General features: G+C 41.2%; 1 protein-coding gene across 2 annotated transcripts in view; it reads right to left on the bottom strand.

Moving 5' to 3' along the window:
• ZNF423 (zinc finger protein 423) overlaps nt 1-21098 on the bottom strand; it is a 225833-nt gene that overhangs the window by 166477 nt on the left and 38258 nt on the right. For both annotated transcript variants that reach the window (XM_058813410.1, XM_058813409.1), the window contains exon 2: nt 19587-19646. In XM_058813410.1, the coding sequence (XP_058669393.1) occupies nt 19587-19646 (60 nt within the window). The remainder of the gene's footprint in view (nt 1-19586; nt 19647-21098) is intronic.

Genomic DNA, 21098 nt, shown 5'->3' on the forward strand with positions numbered 1-21098 from the left:
GGGGACGACTACACGACAGGGCAAGCGAGCAAAGTGCAGGTACACAATCCTGCTGACACTCAGCTGCCCTGCAATGCTCCTCTCAGGCTGAAGAGATCCACACATCAGATCTTGTCTTCCCTCAACAAGAGGAAAAAACAATCATAATACCAAAAAAATTATTTGGTCCAGCATGTAGTTAATGGTGTTGGCCTCCTAAGACTTACAACTTAATAAAATTGATCTCACGGCAGTACTGTAATGAAGAACAGTAGGATAAGGCTACCCTCGAACCATGAAAATTGCATATTGTTACCTCCCCGTGCCCTCCTAGGGCTGTGGCCGCTGCAGCCCCTGTGAGCTGTCATTTGTCTGCCTCTGACAGCAGCTCCCACCAACAGGCAGCAACAGTGGCTGCAAGAGCTTCTTTTGGAAAGGCAAGGGAAGAGGGAGAGTGTTCAGTGCTGGGTGTCTCTGCATAATAACCCATGGGATAAAGCACAGATTACACCAGTAATACTGTTTTATGTGAAGGGTGTTAAGAATAAAATACACAAAAGTCAGATATTTTAGGAAGCACACATGATAACATTTCATATCAGAGCATTATTACACTCCAGTTCGTATTAAATCATAATAATTTCTAAGTAAATGGAAAGTTCTCAGCATTCTTCAATTTGGCAAAGAAAAACTAATTCAGTAGGGTACAACATCTCCTTCTATATCTGCTGGTACCCACACTCTTGGAGAAAGGGGTTCCAAGCACCCCAGGAATAACTGGTGCCAGCAGCAGCACTGCACCTGCTCCTGCTGGCCCTGCACCACTCACAGAACTGGAGCTGACAGCCCTGCACATCCCACAGCTGCCTCTCAGCAGCCTTCTTTTAGCTTACTCACACCAACACTTCTCAGGGAAAATGTCCATCTTTCTTCAGACAGGATGCAATTTCCTCAAATTAGCAGCAGTTTAAGAAAACCTCAAGTGTCTACCTGGAGTTTAAAGGCATGGAAAGTGGCAGGAACATGAAGCAGAGGACTGGCAGCCCATTGCATTTTCCTTTGCTGTAGCAGTCACAGGTATCACACACATAAACCTCTTGCCCTACAGTGCCTTGCTTCCACCTGAGCCCACCTCCATCTCTACATTGTTATCTCTGCTGTAGAGATACACCATAATCTGGTTAGAGATATGTATGCATGGTGTAAGTGCCCTGTTTGTCCAGTGAAAGTAAGACTCTGCCATCTTTGCCTCCATGCAAATCCAGCCTTGCTGCAGGGCTGTGTGCAGCATCTCCCAGAAGGATGTTTGTTTATCCAGCCAGTCCTGGCTCCAGCCCTCTAGAACAGTGTAACCATGTACACCCAGCATCTGAAACCCACTGGCTTTGCTCAGTCAATGATTCTTACACATCACACTCACACACACAAACTCACCCTACTGCCCTGCTTTTCTTGGATCAAGACTTCCATTATATCCTTTAGTCAACATACTAGAGAAACCTTTTAATAAATGCTGTTAATTTTTTTATTGATCAAACTGTGAGCCATTTCATTTTCCATTATAGCAGAAATCTCCTATAGGAGCATTCAGATTGAGTTTCTTTATTCTGTCTCTAGAAGCATGTCACTTTTCATTATTGCTTAAAAATTAGAAAGCAGTTTCTCTGTTCTTTATGGCTTTTTTAAGTTTAGTTACTGAAGGGTTATTAAACTTGGAAAATATACAGACAGGCATAATGTGATGAATAAATTCCTCACTGTCTCTAACCAACTTTAACACTAGTTTTTTTATATTTTTTTAGGTTTATTTTCACTGAAAGACTGCCTGTAATTATTACTCATGTTCTCCCCAAACACTTATGTTACTAAAGTGTGAAATGTCTTCTAACACAAAGACAGTTCTCTGGGAAGTAATTACGAAAATGCATTCAGGGGCAATAATTTTATATTAACTGTCAGCAGCATACATCTTCTGAAAAGGCACTTGTTATGAAGGAATTATTTGTGTGGAATTTGAAGGCACTGAAGGCAAAGGAAAATTGCAGAAACACATTAAACTGAAACTCCAGCTCCCTCATCAAGGGTCAGTTTATGTTTAAATCATTACTTTGAAGGCAACCCCACACCTTCCAGAGAGTCTATTAGAAAGACAATTTCAATTTATGCACAAATTGGACACAGTCTCCAGTTTTTGGAGTGAAACAATTTATATCCCCTTTTTAAGAAAATTTCTGAGCAGCTAATCGAAAGAGATATGTCTGAAAATTATGGACTTCTATTAACCTTTCACTGATGACACTAAAAATACTTGCTACTGATTTATGGGCAGTAACAAAAATAGTGGCCTCAAAACTGACCAAGCACATTAAAAAGATATCTGTGTCTGTAATGGCTGCAAGAAAAGATTTAATAAGTATTTCACAGTAACTTTTAGCCTACAGGCCAATCCTTCAGTCCTTAGGAATAACTCAGTGAAAGGTTTTTAAAAAGTGAAACCCAGCAACAGTGATTAAGCATCATATCATTTTAAAAGTGTTTTTTTTTTTTTTAAATCAAATAAGGAAATAACATAAAGACCACCAAACAGTAAAATCTCCTCTTAATCATAGCTGCAGGTAATGTTTCAGCCTTTCTAGTGCTTTTACTAAAATGATTTAGATGCTTCTATGCTATGTGACAAATGCACTTACACGCCGAAAAGCGGACAAAGAGCTGAGTTATTATTATTTATTTGCATGCAAGCAGCAGTGGGATTGTACTTTATAGTGTTAACAGCACATAGTGTTTATCAGCTCTTCAGTGTTTGGCAGCCAGTTTAACAGGATAAATATGGGATGTAAACACTTTCCCGACACAAAAAGCATTGTAAGTGAATCTTAGGGAAGGCAAGGAAAGGCAGAGAGCGGAGCAGTGCAGAGGGTGCCAAAGTGTTGGGCTGGAGCAGCGCCCAGGTGTGGGACACTGACCATGGCCACCCTCAGGGTGCCCTCCCCAGGCCAGGGACACTGTCCCCCCACAGGGCTGTCAGGAGAGCAGCACCTCCTTTTATCCTGGGGCCTCCTCCTTGGAAAGGACAGGCTCACAGCCCTGGAGATCTGCTTTGTGCATCCCTGTGGCATCCAAATCACAAAACGTGTTTTGTGCACGTGGTGAGCACCCAAACTGCTCACCAGCCATCTGCACAAGACTCTATCCACTTATTCATGTGTGCCAAGGAACACATTATCTGCCTCTGAAAAAGGATGCTGCTGTCCCCTTCCAGATTCCAAAGGTGCATCTGAACGGGAGTAGCTGCCACCTTCAGTTCAATAATGAGGTTCAAAGCAAACCAGATCTAAAATCCATTTTAGATGCATGCATTTTAGATATAAAGTTCATTCATATGCACAAAGAAATTAGAATGCAGCAAGTATTAACTTCAAAGAGAAGTGCACTTCGTCATAAAAAAGTGCTTTTTTCTTTCACGTACAACTGCTAAATAATATTGACCTGTACTCTAATAAATACATGTGACTTTTCAAAAGAAAAATGGCACTTAAACTTTACTTCAGCATATGAATATTTTAATAAAACTCAACTTATTGTTTTTTAAATCTTTGTTGAAGAGAAGTGTTCTGTTTCCAGCAGTTCTATGGAATTCCACTCACAGCTAACATGGGACTTCTTAATCACATTTTAATCCATGGGCATGACAAACCCTTTCCTTTCTTTGAGGAAATGGTGTGAGAGATTTTCTTTTTTTTCTTTTTTCTTTTTGTGGCTTTTTGGTTATTTGGCGCATTTTTACTTCAAGGTAAAGCCAGATATCTGCAAAACTTAAATCTATAGCTCCCTGAACAGACAGAATATTCAGAAGGCTTAATAAAATTCACATGTGGCTTGTTATTGCAGCTGCATATCAAATGCAAAAATAAGGTATTGACTGGTTCTGCTCAAAATAGCAGCTGCTGGAACTCTTTATTAAAATAAACCTGTTGATTTTCAAAGAGAGAAAAATTACAGATGATGTAATTTACCATAAGCAATAAACGCCACTGCATATTTTGATGTCCCTTTGCCTAATTCAAAATGCAGATTCCTTTATTGCTCCTCCATAAGGTCCAGGACTTTGAATTGGCCTTTCTGCAGGAAGTTCTGGTCTTACAGAACTCGTGTCTTCAGTGTACAGCCCTCAATGGATGCACACAGGAGAAAGATTTAAACAGAGCAAGGACTCCATACAAAAATATCCTCTTAGGCCCCTGAATATATTTCCTTTCAAAATGCACTTTTCCCATGCTTGAAATATGGATTTGTTTAAAAGTTTTGCTGAAAAGGAATGTCTTTTAGAAAACAAACTGGTGGGATACTACAGGTAGCATTTATATTCCTCCTTTTATACCTATAAAAACCCCAGAACATTAGGACTGAGAGAGTAAGAGAGCCCTCTGCAAACTGTCAGGGGTGATCAATACAGAGGAAAAAAGTGGAACAAGAGCAAAAAAACATATTGGGGTAGGAAGAAAAATACACAGAGACAAATTAGAGAAAGCAATAATTATTTCACTGACCTTCTCATGGGTCTTGGTTTGCTCAGAACCTGCCTGGATCATTTTCCATTGGGAATGACAAATGTGTGGCTGAAGAAGCACAGAAGGGACCCACTTCTGTGAGAACTGTGCCTGGAAGTCTTCAAAACTGTGACTAAAGACTTGAGAGGCTTCAGTGGGGCTGGTGGAGTTAGCTTGTTAGGTAAAACTCCTGGTTTTATCCAGGGTACAGAGGGTTGAATCTGGACCACACTGAGTTGTGGGGTTTATGGCCTGATCAAATACCCCACATCACCTCTAGAGGAAAAAACTCCTCACTGACTTTCTCTCTACAAATCTGGCTTGCTCTGGGGAAAAAAACGGTATTTCAAATGCACCTGAGGAAAAAGACACATTTTCCCAAACACATGCTTAAGTCTCTCTCTAAGCAGTTATTGCTGGCAGAGGCTCATGCCACTGCTCAAGGGGAGCCTTCCAAGCTGGGCACCGCCAGCACAGAGAGCAGAAAGTGGGAAAACAGCACCTTGACACTGCTCCAGCCATGGCTGGGAGGGACACCTGTAGGTAGCCCAAGTGATTTAGGGGGATAATACTCACAAGTGGCAACAGACTGTAGTGAAAACCCATGAAATTGGAAATTAATGAGAGTTAAGCACCTACGTGTCCACATGGCTTCAGAAGGGCAGGGTTTGCAAGCTCTCAGAAACTCTCCTCAGGTCTCCTTGTGCATGTCTGCACAACCAAGCACCAGGCTGGGCACCTGGTGCAGGGGCTCAAACCACAGCAAAAGAATTCAGTTAATGAACGTGAAAAAAAGCAACTGTTACAAGATTCTCATCCAGAAAAGAGATAAGAAAATCACACTGTGCAGCACAGAAAAGGGTTTTAACAGGTGGCCAAGTTATTATAGAACTATTGGATTTTACAGAGACTTCCTTGCCATGTGCCCCTAGGCAGTTCCTGCTGCACAAACACACACTGAACCTGCCCAGCTGATACACCCAGGGGATCACCACAAGCCAACAAGGGATGACTCAGGAAGTTTCCTGCCCCTTCCTGCTCCTTCTCTCCTCCCTGGGCTTAAAACTAGTGATTTTGGGCCGTGGGCTCAGTTAAATTTCAGTTTGTGTTTAAAACAAGCCCACACACAAAAAATTAATGTACCTCAGATTTCCTTTCTAATTTCTTTCCTTAATACTGAACTCTGAAGTCCTACACGTTTCACTTGACAAAGCCATTAATTCAGTAATTTCACATAATTAAATGGAGCAAAGCAGAGTATTTAAATTGGAGCTAAGTGAAATATACTTCTGTGCAGCTCATGCTGTTAGGATTGTGCTGCATGCTATTCTGCTGCTGCTCATTTATTAATTTAGGATCGGCTGAAACGTGACACTGGGTAATAAGGAATTCACCGGTTTCAACAGTATTAGATTTAAAAAAAAAAATTAAAAATCACAGAGGACAATGTATCAAGCACCAAATGGAATAAGTTAATCCCTTTGAATGAGCCCTCAGCAGAGCACTTCTGCACCCAGCTGAAACTGGCACCCAGGTTTGCACTTTCCCTGTGATAACTAATTTCTGAATAGAAATCTCCTTTTTTATCCCTGGAATAAACAGTGAGCTGCACTCATCCTCCAATGTGGCGAAACTTTTAGCAGTGATAACAACTTTTCCCCTATAGCTTCCTGCATTTTTCTTCTAGCCCTATGTGGTAAAGAAAGTGTGAAAAGACATTTAAAAGACTTAGGCTAAAATGACTTTACAGTTGGGTGTCCCTCAGCCCCTCCTCTCATTCAGCAGGTCCCAAGTGTCAGACAGCAGTCTGTACACAGCTCCAGCAGCTGGAAGAGCCCTTGGATCTACCATGACAATGATGGATGGCAAAAAAGAATAAGAACACATAAAACCTGAAGTTCATAATTTTTGCTCACAAATGAGTAATAAAGGTGAAGAAATTAAGACGGCCAATAATCCAAATAGTGGAAATACTTTCAGTAATTAACAAAGTCTCTCCAGAATATAGTGGTGTTGTTTTTGTTTTTTTTCCATCAGTGCTTTCTGCTTTTCAAATTTCTCATGAATTACCTTAATTGGACTCTTCCAGGTAGGCTGGAAGTTCCTCCACTTCTTGCTGGCCTCGAAGGAACCTGTGAGAGGGGCAGCTCTGGCCTGCTCATGACAGCCCTCACCAGATCCTGCTCATAATGAGCCTCTCCCACTAATGAACAAGGGGGGGCTAGGGGGAGATATTGTTGCTGTTGTAATTAAGCTTGTGAAGAGTTTATTTGGAGAGAAATTAGATTTATTTACATGCTGCTTTGTTGCTGATGAAGCACCAGCTATCTGGGAGAACTTCTAATTAACCCTAATTTAGTTGATGCGCTCTTTAGCAGCCCCATTCCCTGTGTACTTTGCCAAGGTAAAAAGTAGTAACAATAACTAAGTTATCCTTTTTTAAAAGGCACTTTTTTTGGAAGAACCTACTCCCAACTTTTTTCTTTACATTATGGAATTTGTGTTTTGGTTGCTGACTGGCAGGAAGATGCACAGTTGACAACTTTATGTTACTCCATAGCTTTTTCAGCAGCCTGTGGTGGGTGCAGAAAAGGGGGTAAGGGGTTTGCTTTGGACCCTTGCACTGCTCTTACAGCCATCACAGCCAGGAGTCTGTTTTTAACTCTTCCACTCCCTACATCCTTGCCAGCTATGCTGTCTGGCTGCAGAGTTCATTAACCAGATATGGTTTTAAATTATTTCATTACAGAATCAAGCTAAAAATCACTTAACTCTAAGGATGTCTTTTATTTAATAGTTCACTGTCAGCTCTGCTGCTCTTCCAGTGGCCATGGTGTAGTTTTTCTGTGTTGTTTGCAACTCAGAAAAACATTTAAAATACAACTGGCTTACAACCTCTTTTAAATAAAAAACCCTAAAAAGTCATCCTCTTTTTGGAGGAAGAACCAATTCTTACTTAATTTCACACATGCAACACCATGAACACTAAGCACCACTTTTTGCAATTAAGGGCAAAAAATGAAAGGTAATTTAATTCTGTTATACAGAAGCATCTATGCTTTTTCATCACAACACAAACCCTGAGATTCAAAGAGCATTTGCAGAAGTGATATCCCTCATGTCTTCATGACCACAGCTGTTTGCACATACAGTATATAAAACAAAACGAAAAAATATTTTTTTAAAAGTGGATTTTGCAAACATCTTGTCTGGAAATTGTTTTACCCATCTGAGTATTACAAACTCGTGCAAGATTTCTACCTGAAATTCACCTTAATCAGAAAAAGTACATTTTTGTTGCACAACCCTTCTTTCATAAGATTGTAGACCAAATGATGCTCTCAGTTATACTTTGCTAGCCCTGTTGAGTTTCTTTATGCTTCTTGGATGTTACTGTGGAAATTTGGCAATAAATGTATTTTGTTTAATATGAACAAGGAAGAGAAGCCAAATGCTTTTTACACAGAACATTTCTCATTCATTTAGCAGAATAAATGGTCTTCTGGACTTCTGTGCTAATTGCAGAGAGTCTAATATAAACTGCTATCAAGGTTTAAGCCCACTTTTTCTCAGTTTTAATAATGGACACACATTCTGTAGAAAGTAACGAGAGTATCGGGAACAACCATTTCGCAGCAAATATTTGATTAAATAAACCATGAAAAATGGAAATCTTCCCTTTTGTCACTGAAAGAAGAAGGATAGACTATAATTATCTTTCCTTACTATGGTCAAAATTATGTAGAGGAAGACTTCAATTCAAAACATTGCCTTATAGACTTTTAGGCAAGCTTCAGAGTCAGGAAAAGGCACTGCTATTTTTGTTGTTACAATTGCATCTCCTTGATGTGTCAGCAGGAATGGCCTGACATAGCCCTTCTTGGTGGAATGCTATTCAAGTCCAAGTTACACATTTCTTTTAACAAAAACCATAAGTGAAATCAAGATGGAACTAATCAGTCTGTCAAAATGATACATTTACAAACCACAAAAACATCTTATTTGAATAAGAAAGAAATAGTTCTCTGATTTGCTTTCTGTGAATGGAAACAACCACTATCTCCATTTGTATTTACTTATCTGACAAAATCAGGGCACAGGAATTTAGTTCTAAGTCACCTATAGCCCGTATCCAAGCTAAATAATACCAATAAGCACAAGCCTACACCATGCCCAGCTCAAGGGGTACAAAAAGCCTTTCAGGGGAAAACCATCACTCCTCCTCTCAAGGAGGACACAATGGATTAAAATAAAATATACACAGAGCAACAAATCTAAATTTCAAACCCTTCTCAGAGGACGTTTTCTACCAAGGTGCTTCAGCTGGCCCCAGCTCACTGTGCACACAGAGGGACAGGACCAGCAAGTTCCTTCCTACTCTCTCAAACTGAAAATTCTCTGTCTTTAGTTCAAGAAACACTCAGAACCTTAAAACACATACATACACTACATGGAGATATCACCATGTCAGTGGTTTTCTTCATCCAAGCAAAACCTTCCAACTATTAGGGAAGACATTTGCCTACAGGGTCCCTCCATTTTATGCTGGCAAATAACTTCCTTCAGAAACGCTGCAGCTTGCAGTACCAAGGTGCTTGGAGGGGAAACTGGGATGATGTGACACATGCAATCCCATCATTCCACACAAGAAAAAAAGCACTGTTAAACATTTGAGTTCTCCTTTTGGAGCTTTGATTAGTTTACTAAAAAAGTGTAACAGTGGGCTCACTAACTAAAACACTCAAGTTTAAGTAAAAAGCATGTTTTCTTTAGTCATAATGATGCAATAATATTTCACAGCTCATAAAAGCACCTTTTGTGTTTGAAACACATCAGCAACACTTGCATATCACTTTATTTGCAAAACATAAACTTCCCCTGCTGCAGGAGCCTGAAACATGAGAGTACAGAGTGGTGGTTCTCCCTTTTCTGAGGAGAAATAAGCCTTTACCCAAACATTACACCTACAAATTTCAACACAGCAGCAAAGACAGTGAATTTTCTATATCTAGATGATTACATCACTAACATATATTGAACAGATTCACTGCAAATGCATCAAAGCTTTCAACAAGACTGGTTATTTTCAGCTAAATTACCAGGCTGATGTTTAAATACCAGTAAGCTGAAGGAGTCCTTGTTTATTGTTGCAAACTACCAACATATCCTCAAGGAAAGGCCAAGCTAAACCATGTACCTCTAAATCCACACTGTTCAGCAGCATTCAGAGTAAGCTCGTTCTGACTCACATGTTTACATTTTTACTGCTAATTGATTTCCCCTTCTGAAGGAGTTGCCTTGAACAGGAGACATCCCTTCTTTCTCCCCTTAGCCCCCCTGCTCCAGCTTCATTACAACCCTGAGCTGTTGCCAAAATGAGATATTGCCTCATTTTTGGTACCATGCCCTTGAAGGCATCTTATTAGAAAAGACCATTTCTTAATTAACATTTTTGATCTTTAATCTATTACACATCCCTTTAATCCCATACGGAGGGGCTTTTGGCCCACTTCCGCGCCGTGGCAGTGGGAGGCAATAGACTTGGCAATTTGTGCTGAGGGCTCTCTCCCAGCTGGGCTCCAGCACGGCCGGCTGCAGGGCTGCCTGTGCTCTCACTGGTCAGCAGCAGACATTTGCAGTTATTATTTTATTGCCTTTTTTTTTTTAATATAGACTTCAGAGAGCCACCGCGCAGTATTAAAGCCAACAGGCAGAATGGCAGGCTTGTCGATGAGATCAGACTTCAGCAAGTGGCTGTCAAACTCTTACAATAACCAGCAAAACTCTTAAGTGGGAGATTTAGTGGATCACCAACACGTGAAGTGTTAAAGAAAAGTACAATGTTAAGTCCCTTACATCATTTTACTTGCAAATAATTACAGCAATTACAATGTGCTAACTGGCAATTAACATTACAGGCTTCACAACTCACCAGAATTTTTTAAAACACGCTGTGGCCCTATGCAAATTGTCTCTTTGGTACTTCTGATTTGGTGGCTGTATGAGCTAATGGCTACACATTAGCTCAGCAGATCTCGGAACAGAATTGCCCACGTGCCAGATAATTTAATTAGAGGCTTGATCTTGTCAGAGCTTTATGCAACACAGACTGCTTCCAAGCAAAGTGTGTGGGTTTTTTCCTTTCTCTTTAGTGTTTTGTGACTGTCTAATAATTTCTACTAGCGAACACCAAAGCCATCCAAGGGAGAAAGGAAACATGAGTATGGTACACACCAGCAGGCAGCACTCCAGTCCCAAGAGTGAGGAATTCAAAAATGTGTGGAGCAAGACACATTGAGCACCTCTTCCACACACACCCCAGTCTACAGCCAGGTCTCTGCACACATCTGTTAAATCTTCATTGTGCTGTTACTCAGCCCCAAAGAAGACAAAGGTCACTTGTCTCCAAGTGAGAGCTATAGGGTATCTCAAATCTCATTATAAATGGTCCCATTTAAGTGTTTTCTCATTTGAATTTATACACAACAAATACAAGGTTATGAGATGACCTTGGTTTATTTTGACAGTGACATCATAATTCCTTGTAGTGAAACTGGAAAAAGGCTACTTTATACACTAAATGACAGAAATGCAAACATATCTCCTATTATGGACTTAATTTTTGTTTGCTACACATTTTTGTACTACAGTAACAATACTTGGACTCTTGGTCCATGATAAGCTAAACAGCTTAAGACAATATAACCAAAAATAGCAAAGTAAAGTCTACACAACTTTTACAACTCAGGTCAATGTTGAGCAAGACCCACTAGAGGTCCCTTCCAACCCAAATTATTCTAGTTTCGTGTACCGAACAAGCAAAGAATTTTTGGGCAAAGCATCATAAATTTCACACATTTCTTCATTGCAGAGCTTCATATCAATGTTCTTACTCAGCGCAGAACGCAAAGCAGTGCAGCTTGTTCATTCCATTTATTTTTCTTCTTTTACAACCTTGTTTATAAAACCCCATTCTCATGACTGCCATGGTTTGTTTTTTTCTTAAGAAGAATGATTACTGGGGATCCACCACTGTGGCATTATATTTTATTGATTTTTCTTGTTTAAGCAACAGACCAACATAATATATTCTACTATTCTTGTTCTACATTTATTCGGGCTGGGAGCTTTGAGCTACCAGTTACAACTGCAAAGTATAAACCAGTCAAACGAGAACAAGTTTCTGTGAAAACCAAAGAAATTGTTCACCAGGAGACTTTTGTTCAACTCTCCAGCTGTCTGCTTTCACAAAGGTAAAACTCACTGCAATCACTACGGCAGCATGGTTTCAGCTTCCCCCACCCCTACCAACCAGACAAGGCAGATTTGGAAAAGCAAAGCCACTGACCTGCAGAAATGACTCAAAGCAGGATGGGCTGGCAAGTGCCCATCAGTTCCAAAGCCAGAGGCCTTTGGGGAAGGTCAACCTGCGGCATTGTGCACGCTGAATAATGCAAAGTGTGAATATGTGGCACAAGGAACACTTCCTCCTAGGCTGGGAGACTGAATTAGCATTTGCAAGTGCTTTGAGATCCTACATTAAAATATTTACTGAAATAAGCTCTAGAAAGCACAATTTGCCTGACCATTCTGTCTGCTCAAATCTGCAGATTAGCAAATCCAGAATGCAGCAGAATTGGATTAATTAGAGATGAGAAGGATTTATCTGCTGATATAAGACCATTCCTATATTGTATTTTAAAATGCTTTGTCCAGTCTAGTTTGCAAATTACCAAAGTAAAGGAAGATGATACCAGGCGATAAGATCCCACTACCTGGAAATGTTTCCTGATATTCAGCTTTCCTAACATTTCCTTTGCTTTAACTTAGCCCATTACTCCTAGCTGTGCCCCTGAAATTTCATAAACAACAGATATAGCTTCTACTTAAAAACAAAAAATATGCTTATCTAATCACAGCCCTTCACTTGGGCAGCAAGGGAGAACAAAGTGGCACCACTAAAAGAAACACAGGAATGTAAGAAGATAGGAAGGTGCTGTGCCTTCCTCTTCTCAGCACTCACTCCAGCTCAATGGCAGATCCTTCACTGGGATTTTCATGTCTGGGGGAGACCAAGCAAGCCAAGGAGAGCCAGGAAGGCTGCTCCTGATGGGCCACCCACGAAAGGGATTGGCTTCCTTCAGTCTGTGCTAGGAAATGAAAGAGTGTTACAATCTCTCAGCAGGTAAAGTACCAACAGGCACAACTTTAGATAAAAAGCACATTTATCACAGGGAGAAAAACGCTGGCAAGACAGGAATGCAGCCCTGGGGAGGTTGGCCCCTGCCTACCTCAGAACATCACTATGCAGCCATCCATGCTGGTGGCATGCTTGTGCCCCTGGCAGGATGTTGCTGCCAGAAGACCCTACAGGAACGTCCCCAAACCCACGGCAGCCCCACACCAGCCCATACAAGAGCCCACACCAAGCTCACAAGAATTCTGTTGAGGTTATCCTAATGACCCCAGAGGTATTCCTAGACTTGACTGAAACCTTGCTGCCCATTACCAGTACTGATGCACTGCTGGCATCCCAGTGCACACCAGTCCTTGGGGCCTTGTCCACAAGGCCAGGTGGGGCTGTGACTCTGTAGCCTGTAGCAATTAGGAGGGCTGGCTTTAGGCACTAATGACATGCTGCAATTCACTACACTTACTCAGCTTCCTTTAAGCAGAGCAGCTTTCCTGTGTACATTTTCTTTAAGAAGCCTGGGAGATGGTGGGTGATGGGGTAGGGGAGAACTTGACAGCTCACTTTGAAATGAGCTTTTCTTTCCTTGCCTCTCGTACCATGGAAATTAATTCTCCTCCTCTGTGCTATCGCTATAATTTTCCCAATTAACATTTTTAATAGTAAGTATTTTCTAGGAAACGCCGTAATACACAGGTGTGTGCAGCTAATTTAAATACTGACACCCATGCTGTGTTCACATGTGAAGATCTCTCCTCCTTGCCGGAGATCCCCTCCCCAAACAAGAGGGAACACCTACAGCGCCGCTCCACCGGGGGACCTTGGAGCTTGGCGGGGCGGCTGCTTCCACACCAGTGCACGTGTCAGGGCTGCTCTGCACGCACCAACAAATCCCATTTTGGTACTGCTCCTTCCCTGGAGGTGCTACAGCTGCAGGATGTCCCTGGACTTCAGGGACCCCAGGAACCGCCCTGTCACTCCAGCCAAGAGCTCCCTCCTGCAGCCCCACATGCACTGCCCAGCAGTGCTGGGAGCAGAGCCTTGCTTGCAGGAAGCCCTCATGCCTGCAGATACAGAGCTGTGCCCTGACTCCCACAAACACAGGAATCTGGGAAGGGTTTAGAATTACTTGCTTTGTTTCTATTTGTATTATCCAGCTACAAAAATCTTACATCTGTCTAGGATATTCATCTACCATGTTAGCTGAGTATCAAGTACTTAGTATTACTTCATATTCCATTTGATAAAACACTATCAAAAGCACTTTCTTTAAATAAATATTTATAAATTAGTATTCATCTGTAAAATAGTAATGCTAAAAGGAAATGAGAATTATTTTATTTTCTCTTCTAAAACAACATTTTATAATGTGACATCCTAAAACCCTACACATTACCAAGGAAAAAAAAAATCTCAACTTATTATAAGTGGGGAATGCAGTAACCTGAACTGCAAACATTCCAAGCTTTATTTCTTGTTTGCATTTTTCTGGGTTCTAGGTACTTCCAGAGCAGATGTTTAAAATTTTAAGACCCTCAGACTATATGACTGGGCTGCATCCCACAGGTCAATGCAGGGACAAGGATGCCATTTTTTAAACCAACACAAGAAAGCCAACCAGCTGAGATTTCTCAGTATACTGAAAAATACTCAACTAAAAAAGTTACCAAAGTCTACCACAGTCTGCTAAATTCAAATATTTATTTCTTTGTAAATCCTTACCCAGTGTAATCAGAATCTTATACGGATTTACTAATGAAATCAGCTTCTAGAAGATATCCGAGCTTGTGAAGGCATTCAGGAGAGGTAATTTTAGGGTACTCACAAAATAACAGGTTTCTGATGCCCTCTGAATTGCAACTGACCTTTCCAGTGCCCTGCAGCAGAGATCCCAGAATTTCATGTTGTGTTTTTCTGCATTTTGCAATTAAAAGTTAAATTAAACCAAATCCAATGCATGTAGGAATAGAGAAAAGGAATTTGGTGTCTGTGGAGTCTGCCTCACCCAAACTCCCTGAATGCTCCTGGCACAGCCCATGCCCAGCTCTGGATATGGGACACCACAGGGGACAGGGGCCTGGCAGGCTGCTGCTCTTGGTCTTGGGCAGCAAGAGAGGCCCATGCAAAGCCAGAGTGCTGGAGGAAAGCTGAGGGGACAAGCAGCTGTGTAGACAAAACAGGCCTACCCAAGGGGAAAGGTGAGGCAGGAGAATACATTTTCTGTTACTTATCTCAATAAACGGAAAATGGGGAAAGTTAAGACAAGAATACTTGCAGCAGTGAGTCTCTGCTTCATGAGACCCCAGCTTTCCCAAGAAGCCAAAATTAAACCCAACTCTACAGAACAGAGGAGAACAGAAACCCTCAACACTGGGAACAGACAATGCAGCGCCAGGATCAGAAGACTGAAAGAGGAGGAGAACAGAAGGAACAGCCAGGAGGGAACAGGCAATGCAGGCCCCTAGCAGCAGAGACAGCATTAAAAACACCCCAGCATGGGCACTGGTAGCCCTGCAGAAAAAGAAAGTCTCCAAATTGTGTCAAGATGTTGCTCCTCTAGAGATACCAAGTGCAAATTTTGATTTACATAGCTGGGAGATGCCATGCAAAGCATAAGAGAGGAAAATGAGTGACCACAGGATGGTTTTCCTTTATTTTGTGGTTCATTTCTGAAAAGCTGCTGCTTCCCCTTTTCTTTCCCCTGAAAGAAGAGAAACTTTAAAAGAAATTACAGAATGCAATTAAAAATCTAAAACGGTGTACTGCATAAAAAAAGCACGGGGGAGAAATCTTAACAGAAAAACATCAAATATCTGTGTCCTAAAATATTGTGTTTTGGTTTTTTCCCCATGCTGTGCTGTGTTAACATGTCCCTCACACGTGTGCCCAGCTGCTGCTGCGAGTTCGGTGGCAGGGACAGGAAATTTGGAGCTAATGGGGAAAGCAGGGAAAACCAACCTGTAATTTATTTTTATGATTTCTGGAATGTTATAATTGAATTACACTAATGTTATGCGCTAATGGATGGTTGGGCACTGAGAGGCCTTTCCTGTTGCAAACGTTGCAAAGAACCCCCACGCTCTGCAAACACTCGTGCACAGAGACATACCCAGGGCCATTTGCCCCCAGCACTCAGGACATGGTCCACTGTTCCCTATTTCCAAAACTCTTTCTTGATCAGTACTGTAACATGTAGCTGCAGAGAAAAACAAGATACCTTCAACTACCTCAAAAGCAGACACAAAAAAAATTAGGCTTTTAGGTCTGCAGGCTCCTGAGGAGAAGACAGAATCTGCTCTGTTTGCCCCAGACAATTCAGCCAAGATTCCCTGGGGCCTCACAGTCAGGCTAATGAGAAACTCCCCAGCAACTCCCATATAAAATGCTTTCATAGGTCTTTAAAATGCCTTAAATTCTCTATATATTTAGTAAGACTTTTTACTTCTTTAAAAATGTCCCTTGTTGCTCCTCAAGATAATACCCTGGTGATGTATTACAACAGAAATGCAGCATTGTCTGACCAGACCTTTGTTTTGTGAGTATTGAACCTTATTTTTGTCTTGGCCTCGAAGAAGCCAGAACCCCTTTCGCAGAGCAGAGGTGGGCACTTGCCTGGCCCTCAGCAGCCCTGCCCAGTCCAAACCCAGTGACACTTTTGGAGAAGGACAGACAGGCTGCAAGGGCTGCACGTGTGTTAACAGTGGTGGGGGGGAAAGCAGGGGGAAGAAGTAGTCAGCTACTCTGTTCCTCTGGAACAGAAAACATCTCTGCTTCTTGGGCAGCAAAACATGCCAGACCAGCTACTCAAAAACAAACTAAATCCTTGGATTAAGGGAGGAAAGGAAAAGGGTTTTTTTCTTCTTTTACATTAAGGAAAAGATGTTTACAAAACCTGAAGAGGAAGGAAATTTGCTATATGCCCATTGTTAAACAGTACTGGTGGACACTCAGATTACTCACCCTGGTGCAAGGGCAGCCTCTGCCCTATGTTGTTTTGATTCTCTAGGTTACTATGCACAGCCTTTAAGTTGTTGTTATTAAAAAAAATAATAATTTAAGCTATTTCTAGCTGTATTTGAAGTACTGGAATAAATTCCTCAGTGCAACTACAGCATGGGCTGGAATCTTGCAAAGCATTTTGCCTTGGCAGATTTTACCAGGAACGAGCAGTTGTGCCAGAGCAGGCAGGAACTTGTGAACAGACTCTGCCAGAGGAAAAAGGATGGTCCTGTACCAAGCCAGCACCAAACAGACCCATCTGAACACAGGATTTCTTTTGTCATGGTGTTCACAGCCAAGTTTCCATGGGCCGCACTCAGCAGCTCCCATGAGCAGCCCTTGCCCAGTGCCGTGGCATGGTCAGGGACGTGCAGGCTGTGCACCCTCAGTACGTGTCAGGAGCAGAGATGCTCCCCCAGGAGACACCAAGCTTGGAGCCCCATGTTTGGCACACCAAGGACAGATGATCATCAGAGCCACCTAGACAAGACACATGACTGCAGACTCAACTCATGTCACAAAAAAGAATTTTCAGAATAGCTTCTACTGGTTAGATGAACTAAATAAAATATAGCAGCAAAAGCTCCCTTTTCCCCCACAGATGCACCTATATAGTTATTTCACTAGTAGAAAAATATATTTCTATATTTTTAAAAAGCTTAAAGTTCACATTCTACCTGTAACAGCTCTTGCTGTTCCTACAGACTACCCCAAACCTGGGACCATGACTCCCCAGCCCACAGCAGCTGTGCAGAGTGCCAACAGAATTTTTCAGAAGTCATTTTGTATGTGTTTGCACACACACAGAGATGTACAAACACATACAGGAGAAAGAGGGAAAGAAATATGTTAATTTGAAACATCTGGCAAATGTTTCAGAGTTAACAAGTCCCAGGTTTGGCCTTTGGGGTTTTTTTTCCTTTCAGGGGAGTTAAGGAAGGGGAGGCAATTTTGTCATTTTGGGCCAGGGAAGGAAGGGACATGAAACAAGAAATTGAAGCGTGTTTTTTCACCCTTTATTGAACTTCAACATCACACTACTGAAGCTAATGCAAACAGGAAGATCATAAAAGAACATAATGAAAGTCTTGCACACTGGGACTGAGGGACTGGTTTCAGTTACTGAATATAGCTGTGGAGCCACACCACACAAGAGCCAGTGACTCCACACAGCCACACCACCACAAACTGGGGATTTTTAAGCTTCTTCTGTATAGTTCCTCAATCATATTCCAACCTGCAACTTTTGCGCTATGTATTGCATCCCAACTTGACAGGATACGGTATCACATCTTTATACACATACAAGATTGGCATCTGTAGCTACTAAATGTGTTAAGAAGAAAACCCCCCCAATTAACACACATTTTCCTAAAGCTGCCATAAATCACGCATACAATACATTTCTCCCACATCCGATTTCTTGAATGAGAGCGGTAATTGTGGGAATAAATGAAGAAAAATGGAGACTCAACTAACTTGGTAAAAGCCTTTCACAGTCTGTCTTTTACTTAAGGCATAGTCACCAATACCAACCCCAAATTAACTCTGCTGTGCACAGAAATTTTTTTGGTCATTGTTTTGAACCATAGGCTATTTTGAACGTAATACACTTGCAGACTTGTGATAGATAACACCGGTAACTCCACTGCAGTGCTGCTTGAGATGAAGGTCAAGCAAGAGAGCTGGCGAGCGCTCTTTTCATGCACCGTTAGCTCCAGGCACAAAGGGGCCTTCCACATCACAGCTGGGGGTTTGCAGCAGCAGCAGCAATATTTGCTATCAAAGACTAGTGAAAACAAACCCCTCCAAGCAGCCAGAGGGCCCAGAGAAGATGCACCCAGTGTCCCAGAAGAGGCATCTGAGAGTGCAGTGGGTACAGTGTGAAAGGCCACAAAGTGCCACGCAAAGGCAGCTTGTGCCTTCGAGACCAGAGAGATGCTCACTGTGGTAGGAAAGTGCTCCCTGGGAGCCAGGCTCCCCCTGACTCTTAAAAAACCCATCTAACCAGAAATGCAACACCACTGTTGGTTTTCATATTACTGCTCAGTTTCTCAGCTGTTTCCATATCATTGGTGAGCTTTTAAGAGAATACTATTGCACAGTCCAGTGGGGAGAGAGCACAGAAACTGACTGGCTTCAAAATCAGAAATATTCTGAACATCGCATCAATGTTAAAAACAGACAGCAAAATATCTTTACATGGAACACAGACTGAGATGTGGCTAGTTATTTTAAACTAGCCACAAACTAATCTGACATTTACCCTCATGCTTGTGTTATCAATACACATTACACAGACAAACTTGATTTATCCTGTTCAATTTCTTGAGCCTCTTTTTATTCAGTTTATTGACCTAACAGGGATGAACGAGCTTCAGACACGTGTTTATCACTGTCAAGCACACCAAAAGCTTGTTCAAATTTTAAATCTTTCTACCATGGAGATGTACCACTTTTATTCTCCAGCCCTGACAGTACTTTCCAATTTCCTCAGAGAGGAGAAATACACACATTCCAGTTGAGACCGAGGCTTAAAATTCCTATTAAAGCAGCTTTTTTGTAATTAGATTGGAATGAATGTGTAACAGTGCCCATTGCAGAAAACTTCAAAGTGGTTATACTGGAGAAATCACAACCCGTTTCAGTGTGCCCACAAGAAGAAAGAATGGCTCTCTGGAGGATAAGAGTATATTAGTCTCTGTGTGTAATAGATTTTATTGACCATATGGAACTGATATAAAAATTGTGTTGCAGTGGGTAGTCTTGGATTTGAGACAGGAATGTGACATACAAAATACAGTTCCTGTAAAAAGCCTGGCAGCTTTCTGGCAGTTTTTGCAATCAGAAGAACCTAAAATATTTACCTGATTGAGTCACTGACGAGTCCCAGGTCAAAGCAAAATCTGAAGATTCACCCTCTTCAACTGAAAAAGAACAAAAATAAGTTGTGATTACTAAAGCAAACCAACTGGAAAGCAAAGTCATCAGAAAACTAGGTCTACTATGACATTAAGTATTAAAACAGACTTCTCCACTGCTGAAAAAGAACTTACTGCTTTCCATAAAATAATTCATAAGGTGGAAATTTAGTAAAGAGGTTTTTCCTACTTTTTAACCTAAATATGGGATTTGTGTTTGCAGTTTCTTCCTGAACGGGTAGCACTAAGTTCATGTGAAAATTTTAATAGACATCTAAACACCACTACCTGGTAAGAATTCATATTTGAAATGTTGTATATTCCCAGCTTGCATGTGCAAAATTGCTACTGTAAATATAGAGGTTGTTTTTGAAATGGATGTTTCAACAGATCATAGTAAAGAACTGTCCTGTGAAGGAAAAATTGCCTGACTTATGTCATCCTAACATACTAACACATCTGCCATATTCAGAACCCAGTGGTATCTTCAGGGACTTTTCAGAATTAGAAAACACTATTTTGATGTATAACCATGTTCTGTGATATGGCAGTCACAAATAACTGCTTTTAAGATGCTGTGAAGGCTGTCAGAGCCAGTGCTCAGCACTTGCAAGTGACATAGCTAAAACCTTCTGCCTGTTAACAATTATAAAAATGCCACTTGATTCTTACATTCTTAAAAATAACTAAGAGAACAGCCAACATCAAGCCAGGCAAAAAAGTGCCTGATTCTGCTGTTACTAAAATCAGTGCTGGTTATACTAATGACAGACTGGGCATTTGAAAGCAGCAACTGCAGAAATTCTTCTTTTGAATTGCAAAAGTTTATCATCATCACCTGCCTACTCTGTCACCCTGACAACAAACAAATTTAAATTATATGCCTTTATTTTCTGATTAATATTATTTACTGAACAATTGCTTACCCTTTCAACTAAGTTATGCTGAATTCAAATGCACATTCTCTAGAATTCTGCAACCTGAAACCAAACCATATTGCAAAGCCAGAAGCACAACCCAACCCCTGTTGACCAGCCCTGTAAGCTCAGGCCAACCTGCTGCAGTGAATATTTACACTGACATTTGCATCACAACAGTTTTGATTTTATGCTTTCCTTACATTCTTCCCCCCAATCCAGTGCAGAATTCTGGCATTAAGTTGATGTTAGTGGTAACATCATATGGCATTAGGAACAGAGAATATAATTTACATAGGCAGTGCCTTGACAAATGCAATTTTCTGTCCAAACCATAGAAAAATGTGTGCTCCACAGAAGGGCACCACTCTGGTTTTATAAATCTGTGTGTTTATTAATGGAGGAGCATGCAATTCAACCATTTCTTTGGAGAAATCATACTTGAGCCTTGGCTCTACTTTTTTCAGAGTCTATGTTAGCATAAAGGCCATGTCACATAATATTAAATTCCAGAATGACAGAGGAAAAACAAGAGGCAAAG

The sequence above is a fragment of the Ammospiza caudacuta genome, chromosome 13 (genome assembly GCF_027887145.1).
Source record: "Ammospiza caudacuta isolate bAmmCau1 chromosome 13, bAmmCau1.pri, whole genome shotgun sequence".
Taxonomy (NCBI): Eukaryota; Metazoa; Chordata; class Aves; order Passeriformes; family Passerellidae; genus Ammospiza; species Ammospiza caudacuta.